The 12,944-nt window shown below is 39.8% G+C and overlaps 1 protein-coding gene across 4 annotated transcripts in view; it reads right to left on the reverse strand.

The window, feature by feature from the left end:
* Positions 1–1,206: 1,206 nt before the first annotated feature.
* The window catches only part of TGFBRAP1 (transforming growth factor beta receptor associated protein 1), a 65,229-nt gene continuing 53,491 nt past the window's right edge, over positions 1,207–12,944 (reverse strand). For 2 of the 4 annotated variants that reach the window (XR_012654927.1, XR_012654925.1), the window contains exons 7-13: positions 12,062–12,119; positions 10,338–10,481; positions 8,804–8,944; positions 5,890–6,049; positions 3,914–4,347; positions 2,257–2,878; positions 1,207–2,064 (exon numbers count right to left, since the gene is read on the reverse strand). Coding sequence is in view for 2 of the 4 variants with exons in the window: in XM_032762510.2 (XP_032618401.1) it covers positions 2,705–2,878; positions 3,914–4,347; positions 5,890–6,049; positions 8,804–8,944; positions 10,338–10,481; positions 12,062–12,119 (1,111 nt within the window). In the remaining 2 variants the exon portion in view is untranslated. Of the gene's footprint in view, positions 2,879–3,913; positions 4,348–5,889; positions 6,050–8,803; positions 8,945–10,337; positions 10,482–12,061; positions 12,120–12,944 lie in introns of all 4 variants that reach the window. The other 2 variants (XM_032762510.2, XM_032762509.2) reach the window with 1 other exon arrangement.

The raw sequence follows: 12,944 nt of genomic DNA on the forward strand, positions 1-12,944 counted from the left end.
TCCATGCTATTGTCCACACCAAAAAATGTCTATATTCAGATCTTTATAGATAACACTGTTTGTGATTTCCTCATGTCAGTACTCCTTGAGTTACATGATTTTGGTTTTATTTTTTTTTCAACAATATTTTGTCTACATTACCAACCTCTGAACTTATTTTATTAACTTATCTGTGTTTTGGACCATACTGATTTATGATACCCCATTCAAAAAGGAGTTATATCTGGGTTGCGGTACTGCTACCTTTACTTCTGCACTGCTGCTGCCGGCAGCAATGCCTTTAGAGGTGGGTAGCTGGAGAGTAGCGGCTGCTGGCCAGGAGCCCAGCTCTGAAGAAAGAGCCACTGCCAGTACCAACACAGAGTAAGAACAGCATGATATGGTATTGCCACCATTACTTCTGAGCTGCTGACTGCAGAGCTGGGCCCTCAGTCTGCAGTCACCACTCTCCAGCCACCCAGCTCTGAAGGCAGCAGCGCAGAAGTGAAGGTGTCATGGTATGGTATTGCCTCCCTTACGTTTGCGCTGCTGCTGGTGGGGTGCTGCCTTCTGAGCTGGGCGCCCAGCCAACAGCCACCACTCTCCAGTCATCCAGCTCTGAAGGCTGCACAGAAGTAAGCGTGGCAATACCGCAACCCCCTTAAAATAACCTTGTGACACCCCTCCGCCCCCCGCAACTCTTTTGGATCAGGACCCCCAGTTTGAGAAACAACGGTCTCCTCCATAAAGTCTGTACAGTATAGGGTGAAAGCACACAAAAGACCAAATTTTACAGGAGGAGACTAGATTTCATGGCTAGTGACATTTTCATGGCCGTGAATTTGGTAGGGCCCTAGATATTGTGCAGATGCACTGTGTGCTGAAAATCTCAACCGACTCAATCTGAAAAATTTAGAGGAGTCATACCAACTATTTCAATCATGTATCATTTAAGAATCTATTATTACAGCTTGATTTCTTCTTTGGCTTAAAGAATTAAAGTTTTAAAAATGTGTTTATACATAATCCTCTTATGTAGAGCGAAGTTGCCTCCTTCAACTCTCAGGCTCCTTACAAAATTTGGTTAAACAGTATCTTGAAGAGTTCACAGGATCAGTAAATGTTATTTTTTCAATTATTATAGAAAAAACGTTACCTGAAGAAGAGCTCTGTGGAAGCTTGAATGCTCGTCTCTCTCATTGACAGAAGTTAGTCCAATAAAAGATGTTGCCTCACCCATCTTGTTTATTAAACAGAACACTTCAGCATTTATAGAGCACTTACTAAATCATACCAAATTCACTAGGCACCTGGGGGTGTCATTACTGATTTCTTCACGACCTCTCCTCCCCTTTCCATCTAGATCCTAGATCTCACACAAGGATCCCAAAACACTGACCCTTACTATTGCAAGGAGTCCCAATGTAGTCTCCGCTTGCTGTCAAAGTTATATTACAGCAGACATTTATAATGTAACCCATACTCTTGACATCATTGTTAACATGTTTATCCTCCAAGGACATTCAATAATAAAACCAATTTATTCAACTGTATTTACAGCATATTTGCATATTAATAAGTAGGTCCATATTAAAAATTATTAAAGCCTCTTTCCCCAACAAAAACGGGACTAGAGTCTAACTAGACTGTATCAGACAGCTTCATTACGACTGGGTTTTTCAAATACAGATGTGTGACTGTATGAGGCCATCAGTTTCCACTGAGTTTATTACTTTAGACACAGCAAAACAATAGAAACTAGCAACAGGCCAGTACTTAAATTGGTTTTATGACAACAGTACAGCAGAACGTGGCAGCGGGATGGGCCAGGGGAGACAAAAAGTGCATCAAAAGCCAACAATTTGTAGCGCACAGAACAAGTTCATAATGTGATCCTGTGGAACAGATTTCAGAAGAAATGAGGACATGCTGCAGCTGACAATTGATATGCATTTTTTTCTTGAGAAAAAGCTGCATCATGCCAGTCTCTTCACTACATGGCTACAACACTGTATAGTCTCTTCATCAGAGGCGGCTCTAGACATTTCATTGCCCCAAGCACAGCATCATGCCGCCAGGGGCGCTCTGCCGCTCGCCGGTCCTGCAGCTCCGGTGGACCTTCCGCAGGCACACCTGTGGGAGGTCCACCGAAGCTGCGGGACCAGCGGACCCTCCGCAGGCAGGCCGCCGAAGGCACCCTGCCTGCCGCCCTCCCGGCGACTGGCAAAGCGCCCCCCGCGGCATGCCGCCCCAAGCACGCGCTTGATGTGCCGGGGCCTGGAGCCGCCCCTCCTCTTCATCAAGCATTCTAGAGACAGACAATATCCGACTCCTGAATAAAAGGGTCTCTCCCTGCCACACCATGTTTATAAGCAACACATTCAGTGCAAATTTAAGTTTCCTTAAAAAACATTAGTCTGCCCGTATTCATCCTCTGTGAAGAAAAGGCTTATTTTCTTTCAGAAGGTAGATTCTTTTTCTTAGTATACACAGAAGAGCCTACTCTTGCGTGTCTCTATTTCTGATAGTTAATATTTTCTTTGCTGTCTACATTCATAAAGATCAGCAAATGAATGGCCACATTTCACATTTACTGAAATCTTCCCATTAGCCCCAGGATAATCTCTTCATCTTGATTTATCGTTAAAGTAGCTGCACTGGGCTCTTTATCCAGCACGTTTTCCAAGGAGTAAGTCATGGAAACTAGTGCAACCTGGAACATATTTCAAGTTTGACTGTGATGGGTCATGTTAGGATTCATGAGTCTCTTTGCGGCGCAATGGGTGTGAACCATACCACCATTTGGATATCTCACGAATGCAGGCTCACAGAAAGGACTTTGGCACACCTGGCAGAGCTTTTTGTCCGAAAGAATAATTGGGCTTCCTTTTAGTTTAACCTATAAATAGGAGAAAAAAACATGAATCCAATATCACTGCAAATCAGGAAGGGAACTAAAACAACATAACAAAATCAGACTGTTTATAAGACAACAGTGTCTATTAAAGCTTTTCACATTACAGCTACATTAGCTGAACTGTACTGAGCAGAAAGACCTGGGTCACTTGATTGGAATTTATGAAGCCCAATTACATAGATTATTTAAATTAACTTGGACTAATTTTGCATATTAACAGCAGTTTGTTGTAACTATTTCATGTTTCTTCCTAATTAATACTTTTTTTAAAAAAGGCACTTGATTCAAATCCTGATGCTTCCCTAGTAACTTTGTGGAATGTATAGCAAGTTTTGCAAGTGTATGTTACTCAGTTTCCCTGGAGGTGTATTAGCCCATGGATTCTTGTTGCAATCAGATTCTGTAAGTCAATTTGTTAACTCTCTCAATTAAATGGACATAAGAGCAAATTGGAAGCATTAAGTAATATAACTCTAAGCAGGGATGGAAGGTGTTTTCTCAAGTGAACATTGTGCTTACAGAAGTGATCCAGTAGGCTTGAGTTGGGGTGAGCACCATGCAAATGTTACCACGCAACTCTATCCAATACATCTCAACCCTGATTAGAGTTCTGAGTTTCTCAAGGAGAGCATGCTAATCATGAAAAAAAACTAAACACGAAAAGTTGGTAAGATGTGCACAACACATGCATTAGTCTGAGAACACCAAATTCTTTCACTTGCAACCTAAACAAAGCACACTAAGCTAGCCATTACTCTACCCAGGCCCAACACCATCCTCTTTTAAAGGGAAAAAGAAATTGTTTTCGTCACAATGTTTTGAAATTTAACTCTGGGTAGAGTTGGGCAGTTGTCAAAACTGTCCTGAGAACTGGAGGTACAACCAGATAAAAAATAATTTTGGATAACTGAAGAGACTAAGGGAAAGGTTTCTTCCCTCAGGAATCAACTACTTTAATTTATAGAAAAATTTAAAAAATCCATGTATTTGAATTATAACAAAAAGCAATACACCCACCTTGTCATGTTTATAGATTAAGTTTTCAGTTTTTGCTAACCCAAGTGTAATTTGAGTCATTCTTTTTGTATGAATGCTTTCCCTCATTGCTCCTGTCAGGAATGGGGAGAGGAGCTGTACTGACCAGCTGTCAGGCACAAGCTGTAAGACACGGGCTGCATCAAATTCAGCAGCATGATTATTCAAGAGATCTACAGCAGCCATGACCAGTTCACAGTCCGAAGAGTCTGGATTTAGATAAACCAAGAGCAACATATGGAAAAGCCTTCGCCGGTATGGTAGATCTTTACTCTCAGAGCTCCATATGCAGTAATCTTCAGCAGCAGAGAAGTCCTTTAATTTGTGGACTAGGATATGCAAAGCTTTGTCATGTTCTTCCAATTTCCCATATAGTATTGCTCTTTCCATATGTAGATCTGTCCCCTTGATTTTATCTGTCAAATGAGAATCAATTTAAGACAGCGCTCTGTTCAATAAAGGGCATTATTTGCTCCCACAGAAGGAATCAAAACTTAAGGGAAAAAACAAATAGCAAAATACTGCTATCTAGGTGACAAAAAGGCAGTGTCATTCTACATATTTTATCTGAAAAAAGTATATTTTCTATAAATCTACTTTGTGGGTTCAGTGCACCTTAGTCCATATTGTGAACTGTGAAAAGCACAACAAGTCAGTACATTTCTCAGCCTCCCTTCAAATTCTGGAATCTTTTAAGTCCAAAAAGAAAACAGTATGTTGAGCAAATGTCCCTTTTCTGTAAGAGAGACCACACAAATACTAATCCCAGAACTGTGTTCCAGCTGCCAAAACATTAAGTGTTAACACCTGGCAGAGAAGGGGAATAATTTAATCTATCTATAAATCTCCTCTTACAGAGGGAAATCTTAATTTTCGGCAAATGTTTTTATAGTGAGTAGGTGCAGCACAACTACAGAAATTTAATGGAAACAAGTAATTACCTTCCAAAATATGCTGCTTTATTTTCAGTTGGGAAAACACTAGTGTGCATTTTGAACCACCACATATGATTAAGCCAAAAAGTGGTTAAGCCTACCTTTAGTTCACTACCAATTTATTCCATGTTCATGTGAAATTCCAAAATAGCAATTCAGTGTTTCCAAATTTAGGTATTGCAAAAAGTTAGCAGCTCTTTGCTCTGAAATGTAAGATTTTAAAGGGGATCGTTTATACATTACTACCTTTATCATTGGTTAGGCTTTAACCTACACATTAACATCTTCAGTGACTGGCACGGTCATATTTGTCTGCTAAATGCCAGGTGCACGTGTGGTGCAACACAAAAAGAGATCCCTCAGGTTGATAAGGAGTGACTAGGGCAAGGGTCGGCAACCTCTGGCACACAGGTCGCCAGGGTAAGCACCCTGGCAGGCCGGGCCAGTTTGTTTACCTGCCGTGTCAGCAGGTTTGGCCAATCGCAGCTCCCACTGGCCGCGGTTCGCCGTCCCAGGCCAATGGGGGCAGTGGGAAGCCGCGGCCATAACATCCCTTGCCCACGCCTCTTCCAGCCACCCCCATTGGCCTGGGACAGCGAACCGCGGCTAGTGGGAGCTGCGATCGGCCAAACCTGCCCACGTGGCAGGTAAACAAACTGGCCCAGCCCGCAAGGGTGTTTACCCTGGTGAGCTGCGTGCCAGAGGTTGCCGACCCCTGGACTAGGGTATGTAATTTCAGTTGCTATTAAAACAGTAACAGCCAGTTCAGTGTATTGGTAAGCAGACTAAACTCAGATATTCTATTTTTGGTTTAGGTTTATGAGCAAACTCAGTTTGGTGGCACTGGAAACCACAATGTTTTCTCCATGTAACAGGTATAGCACAGATAAAGGCAATAAAAGTTTCCCTCCCCTCACTGGGCCTCAAACCTGTTCCATCTCCATACCTATCCAGGTCTCAGCAGAAGCTGTCAAAGGAGAATATTGTCTTTCATTTATAACAGGGTAAAAATACTTAGCTTACCTAAAATAAAATGAATTCTATAAAAGTCAGATTTCTGAAGAAGACTGTGTAGCTTAGTCTGTGTTTCAGTGAATTCCGCACAATTGTCTGTGGTCACAGATTTTCGTTGCAGCGCTGCCTCCAAATACAACACAGCTAAGTGGGTATGATACTTTTCCTTCTGCAGGCATAAAGGACAAGACAAAAATGCAATTACAAGACAAAGACAACCCACCCACCCCAAATTAAACAGCAATTAGTCTTTACAGGATATTTAGTGTAAGTACACTGACGCGTGCAGTAAATATTGCCCAATACATTGAACAATTTTTTAATCTTATAGACTGCTCTCCAGAATATTTTAGTAAGTTCTGAAGCCTTTTGTCCCTTCAATCAATGATTCTTCTAGTTCTGTATACTATCTGATGGTTGATAGTTTCTACTCTAATGGACCAGAGTCTATATCCCTTATATGTATCCTAATATTACAGCAGGTATTCCAGTTATATAAAATATCAAATCCTTATTTTACTCCTATTGAGGTCTTGGCCTCAATGGTTTCTTGCAACAATGAGCTCCACAGGTGAGTTGTGTTGTATAAAAAAAATTCCCTTTATCAGCTTTATTTTTGCTGCCTTCCAATTTCATTGGGCAACCCTTGGTCTAGTACTTTGAGAGTATGAAAAAGAGCACCTGACCTTCTCGATAATAGTTTTAACATATCCTTCTGTCACATCCTTTTATATCTCCCTCCTCTGTAATTGAATAGTTTTAATCTAATTAGTTTCTCTTAATTTTTAAGTTTGTTCACTGGACGTTTTCTATTTCTATGACATACTTTTGGAGGTAAGGCCACCAGAATCAGATAAAGTACTTGATCTGAGGGTATGCCAAAGTTTATATAATAGCATAACGTTTTCAGCATTACTCACTATACCCTACATAGTACAACTTAAACCTGATAATTTTTTAACCACCATTACTGAGGAAAGGTTTTCACTGAAATGGTCCACAACGACTCTTAGGACTGAGTGGCAATAATTAATTTAGAACCCAGAGCATAAGTAGTTCAAATGGTTTCTTCTCACGCGCATACCTGTGCATTATCTCAAACTATGTAATAATAGAGTCAGTAAACTGGTGACAGTGGTTTACCGAGAAATATTCAGGACATCAGTTGAATGCCAGTGCTTCATGGAAACAAGTATGCTCTTTAGGTCAAGGCTGGCTCCACTGCAGGATTTTAGTGAATGATGGGAAGAGGAAACCACCCACTTATCCCAAGAATATGAAGTTTTGTTAACAGTTCAAGTTGGGGAATCGGGCACCAGAAGTCCTGGTCCTCGTGGCACCCCCCCCCGCCTGCATCATTGCTTTGCTTTGTTATTTGGATCAAATCAAAATCACTTTCCCTTTGTGTCTCAGTGTAACACCATTTACCAGCCTCAGGAGGTTTTGCTTCACTTGTAAGATCTGTTGTATAGTGCTGCTGTGTACTGATAGAAGGCTACTGTGTTCCAATCTGAGGGCTGTTGGATGTCGGTGCTGGGTAAACGATTCCTGTATATGCAATTTCTAAGGTGCTTTGTGATCTTACAAGGGGGCTAAATGACTTAAGTTTTGTTCCTCTAGCTCTTTACATAAGGATTGAAGAACATGCCTGTCTCTGAAATATTGAAATTGTGAAGTTAAAAGAAACACCATCCAAGTGTAACAAGATTAGCAATTATTGCTCAACCATTTTTTTTTTTTTATGATCTTGCCTATAGAAGAACTTTTTAGGTCTTTAATTCCCTCTGGCTGCAAGTCTACTGGTGGAAGCACACACAAGCTCAGGCCAGTATAGCACCATGATGTTTAACTCTTGTGGTAAAAGCACTTACACCTGTCCAAAATACAGCTTCCACTCGTGCAGGTGTACCAATTGGAATTAAGAGTTTAAAAAAAATATCTTAGTAGACAACTTTCCCTCCAGTCTGGTCTGTATGTTGCTTATTGAAGTAATTAACTCCTTGCAACAGGAAACGTATCTGTTTATTCACCATTCTTCATGTCTACAGCACTATGCACATGACTAGCATCATATAAATAATAAATGAGGCTACGACTTTGTCACAGAGGTCACAGAAGTCATGGAATCTGTGAGTTACAAAGACCGCTGTGACCTCAGCCCACATGTGGCTGGAAGCTGCAGGGTCTGGCTGCCGCCTGTGGTAGAAGAACCCCTGGAGCTCCCCGCCACCACGGGTGGAAGGGGGGACCCCAGAGCTCCCCGCTGCTGCAGGCACTGAGGGGCTTCTTGCTGCAGGTGGGGGACCCTTTAGCTCCTGGCTGGGCCCCCACAGCTCTGAGTCATGGGGAGAGGGGGAATCTGGAGCTCCAAGGCCCCACAGGTGCTGGGGGGGCCCGGAGTTCCCAGGGGTTCCCCATTTTGTCACAAATATTTTTAGTAAAAGTCAGGGACAGGTCACAGACAATAAAGAAAATTCACGGAAGCCCATGACCTGTCCCTGACTTTTACTAAAAATATCCATGACAAAATCTTAGCCTTAGTAATAGACGGCACTTCCACAGCTTCTTCCATCTGAAGATTTCAAAGTACTTCCCATAAATGATTTACGCCTCACTGATTTACCTTGTCCAGAGATGGAGAAAGTGTCAGAGAGGTTAAGTGACTTGTACAATATTACAGAGCACAATGTTGCAGAACTGGGAATGGAAGCCAGATCTCCTTATTCCCATGGTTACACTCTAGCCATAGGATCATCCTCTCTTTCTCTGCCTTCTGGGTAAACTTAAAACCCACTGTACAAAATATTCAAATTTGCCAAGAAACACTTTTTATGAAGCCTAATTGTACTTCAGGCTCTCCATTTGAGGTATTCCAGTTTGGGCACTGAATCAACCTTTTCTGTGGTATTTCTGAAGAGCTTACCTCTACTTTTCTATCCAAGACTAGGTACTCCAGATATTTAACAAGTGACTTGGGGTATTTGCTAAGGCAGTCCATGACATTATCTGGATTAAAGCTGACTTGGTCTTCCACAGGCCTTTTCGTAAAAATCTGTACTCCAACCTATAATAAGTTAGTTGCATTGAGGAAGTCAGACATGTTTATTTTTTGTTTTAAGCACTCACTTTTTTGTTAATGATTAAACTAAGAAATCAAACACAAATACACACTACACAAAAATAATGGATTAACAAAACATACTGAACTGGGCTGCTCAGTCACTGCTTCTTGATGCATCACATACCTACTGCCCCCAATTCAGAATGGATACATTGCCCAATTTGTAAGCCTTGTGTGGCAGGGACCTTTCCAAACAAATATTTTTCATTCTAAGACATGAATGTGAGAGAAGCATAACAAAATATTAAATGCCACAAAGGACAAGGCAAAAAAGAAAGTCAAAGGTCAGAATGTCAGCTCAGATTTTCAATATTATCTAATTAATAAGCTTTTATAATGGCTAAAATCAACAAGATTTACTAATTGTGGCATTAAATACCATAAAAGCAGCAGAGAATCCTGTGGCACCTTATAGACTAACAGACGTTTTGGATCATGAGCTTTCGTGGGTGAATACCCACTTCGTCAGATGAAGTGATTCATCTGACGAAGTGGGTATTCACCCACGAAAGCTCATGATCCAAAACGTCTGTTAGTCTATAAGGGGCCACAGGATTCTCTGCTGCTTTTACAGAGTCAGACTAACACGGCTACCCTTCTGATACTTGATCAAATACCATGCTTCTCATACTGTGACAGTACAGATCCATGAGGCTAGTTTCAGTATCAGTTAAGTCTACATGCTAAATAGTAGATGGAATAAACAATGCCTTAATTCAGAAATAACTAGAACCTATTTAGATGGTAAATTCCATGGGACAAAGGCTGCTACTTGTGCATTTCCTAGCACAAGCACACAGTTGGCACTTAGACTGGAGTACTAAATACTCATGGATATTACAGAAATGATGCACTTGGATTTTGGTAGGTAAAGAGCATAAGCCATCTAACTCCTGAAGCAGCATAGTGTTGCCAAGAGAAAAAGGCTGCTTACCCCACAAGTTACCACTTCCACAGCCCTTTAGAGCAATGGAATACTGCCAGTACTGAACTACTAACATGTGCCATTAGCTTGTGTTTTAATCTTCATACACAACAAAAATCCTTATTAACATGAAGCAAAACTCCAATATAAACCTCCTTTAGCATACAAAATGTCATTTCTTCCATTGTTTAAGACAACAGCTTAATATTGTTTTAAAATCTATTGTTCACAGTAGACATCGGCAAATTCTAAAATGAAGCACTTTCACCTATCTAATTTGTTTGATGATAGTTAAGACTGAAAGATTTAGAGGGGTAGGAAACATGAAAGGGAAGTGATGAATCATTACATTTTACCAAGAATTTTTTTTCCCTATAACTATTTGTTTTTAGAAGAGATACAATCACATACCTCCTCACTTTTCTGTAAAACCCATTCAGCATACTTCCACACTAGTTTTTGGTCTGAGCAGAAAGTAAGGAAGTCTACTATATACTCATAGAGGTCCGAACGCGTAGAATCTTGAACGTCTCCATTAACTATTTTCACCCATAACTGAAACAGAAAAAAAGTGTGTAAGAATTAAACTTCTTAGGAGTTTGCCTTTAATATACTTAAAATCTTATACTAAGTCTACTGCTCAATTAAAAAATTACAGCAACATTACTACAATTGTACATCTTTCCCTGGTTGTTGGTTCCTATAGAGTTCAGTGCATGCACATGTGCACATACTTTCTCTCTCTCTCCCCCCCTTATCCTAGTCTCTAATGGTTAGAGATTAGCTTAAATCCTGAAGCAATGAGGTTTAATATCCCTTTAAGATGTGTTAGCACTAACTTTGGATATCCCTTTTGGATTGCTGCTAAAGTTCTTGGCCTCAATGACTTGCTATGAAAAAATATTTCCTTGCATATAGACTGCATCAGTTTGGAATTTGCTCCTTTGCTCTAAAGTTACATTCAGATTCTGGTTTCTACTTGAATCCTGCTCTTAATATTCTAGCACAGGTTCAAAATAACTTAATCAGACAGCAATTTAGCAAAAAGCAACCTTATTTTCTTTCATGCTCATTTTGCTCCTAAATGCAGAATTGTGTTAGTTTGCCTAGCAGCTGCAATCAACTTACCACATTTACAGGTGTTCATACAATTTTTTCAGAACCAGGCTAAGTAGCTGGCAGACACTATTTCAAGGGAATCAGGGGTGCTGGAATAATTTTTATAGTGAGGGTGCTAAGAGCCATTGAACCAAACTGGAAACCATGTGTATAATGGCAATCACTTCAAGCTACGGATGTAGCAGCACCTCCAGTTCCAGCACCTATCTGGTGCATTACTGGGTTAAGAAGTTATATGCTGAATGATTATGCTCACACTACACCTCATTTCTGCACCAAGGACCTGACCAATCTTACCAATAACTTTAATGGCCATTGATTGAGACTCTGAAGAGGGATTAAACCCTTATAGGAAATACTAGAACATAGGAAAAAACTTCTTAAATGAATAAATATGCCTGTGAAACATTGGAAAAATTTTTGTTGATGCACAATTAAACACTACAGCATATCCAGAGGCTGCTTTTCTGCCCAGGATCACTCAGGTGACTACCTGCCTCATTTACTTAGTCAAATATATGTAAATCAAAGTTTACTGAAATCTAGGAAACAACCATATCCCAAGAAAACAGAAAAACACAAGCTACTGAAGGGACTATCTTCTCAAGAAATTACCAAGATAGTTCTTCAGTATGAGAGGTTCCTGTCAGAGACTGAGAACATTTTAATGCTTCTAGTTGAAGATGCACAGATATGATCACAACAGTAACTAGGGTACATACACATACTTGTGATTTTTATGTCCAATAAAACTCATCATAATTCTGGCTAAGACTTAAGGTATAAAAGTTTTATCTTGAAAATACAGCTTTTTTTAATCATCATTTATGTGGCTTTGTGTTTCTCTAACATTTTAACTAGTCTGAAGAATTAGGTTTTAAGAGAAAGTTCATCCTGCTGTGGATATATGCCAATTTTGAAATTAGAGGTTACCTAGACACATTTTCAGGGTGGTTTATGAACGAACAAAAGTTTTATTATACCATCTTGATTAAATACTAATTTGTCATTCTAACCTGAAGTGCTGCAGCATCTTGACCATTGTAGTGATACAGGAGTCCAAGTGCAAAATACCTGTATTTTAAAAAATGTATGAACATTTAAGTTCTTAGATCCTCTTCATCAGTTTAAATATGGTACAAATTGCAAAGGATAAAGAGCAGTGGTTTACTGTCTTCATACATTTCATGCTTTCCTTCATTTTAGAATTCACCTGTCCACAAAGTTCTATATTAAGTGTCAGTGGAGCAATTCTAATTCATTAGCAGCTGTCCTTCAACCAAAATCTCTTTTTTACACTATAATATTTATAAAACTGTACCTCCTCTTTAAAAAAATCTGATTTTCTTTACTGCAATGTAGACTAGTGTCAAGACACAGCAATATGCAGTTCTGAACAAGAGTCTCCCATGTTCTAAAATTTGTTCTATTACAGTATGGCTTCCCATTGCTTCCATTATAATGTGTCTCTATTTCCATGGGTTTAAAATTCTACTTTTCATATTTATTCCAACCAAAGTTAGTCATGTGAAGTCTGTCATCAAGGGGATTTGTTGGACAACTGAAACAGTAAAACACTCTTAAATCCAATGAACCTCACAACTGAAACTCCCAATCCAGCCTACCCTATGTTATGCTATTGTGTAATATATTTTTGGAGGTCTGAGAGGGAAAAAATAGAAAAAGGTGCAGACACATTGCTTAAAGTTAGTTTTCACACTTTTTCTGTGTACATTTAACGTATACAGTTTTCTGAACATTGCTGAATGTCAAGCACTTGATTCTCTACTTTTTTTTTATGCTTTTCTGGGTCCTCCTCCTTTCTAAGGTATTCCAAAATAAACCTCTTTGAGGCTCTCATGACTGTTCTTCCTTTCTCAATTCAGTGGAAGCACCAGC

This window comes from Chelonoidis abingdonii, chromosome 1 (genome assembly GCF_003597395.2).
Source record: "Chelonoidis abingdonii isolate Lonesome George chromosome 1, CheloAbing_2.0, whole genome shotgun sequence".
Lineage (NCBI taxonomy): Eukaryota > Metazoa > Chordata > Testudines > Testudinidae > Chelonoidis > Chelonoidis abingdonii.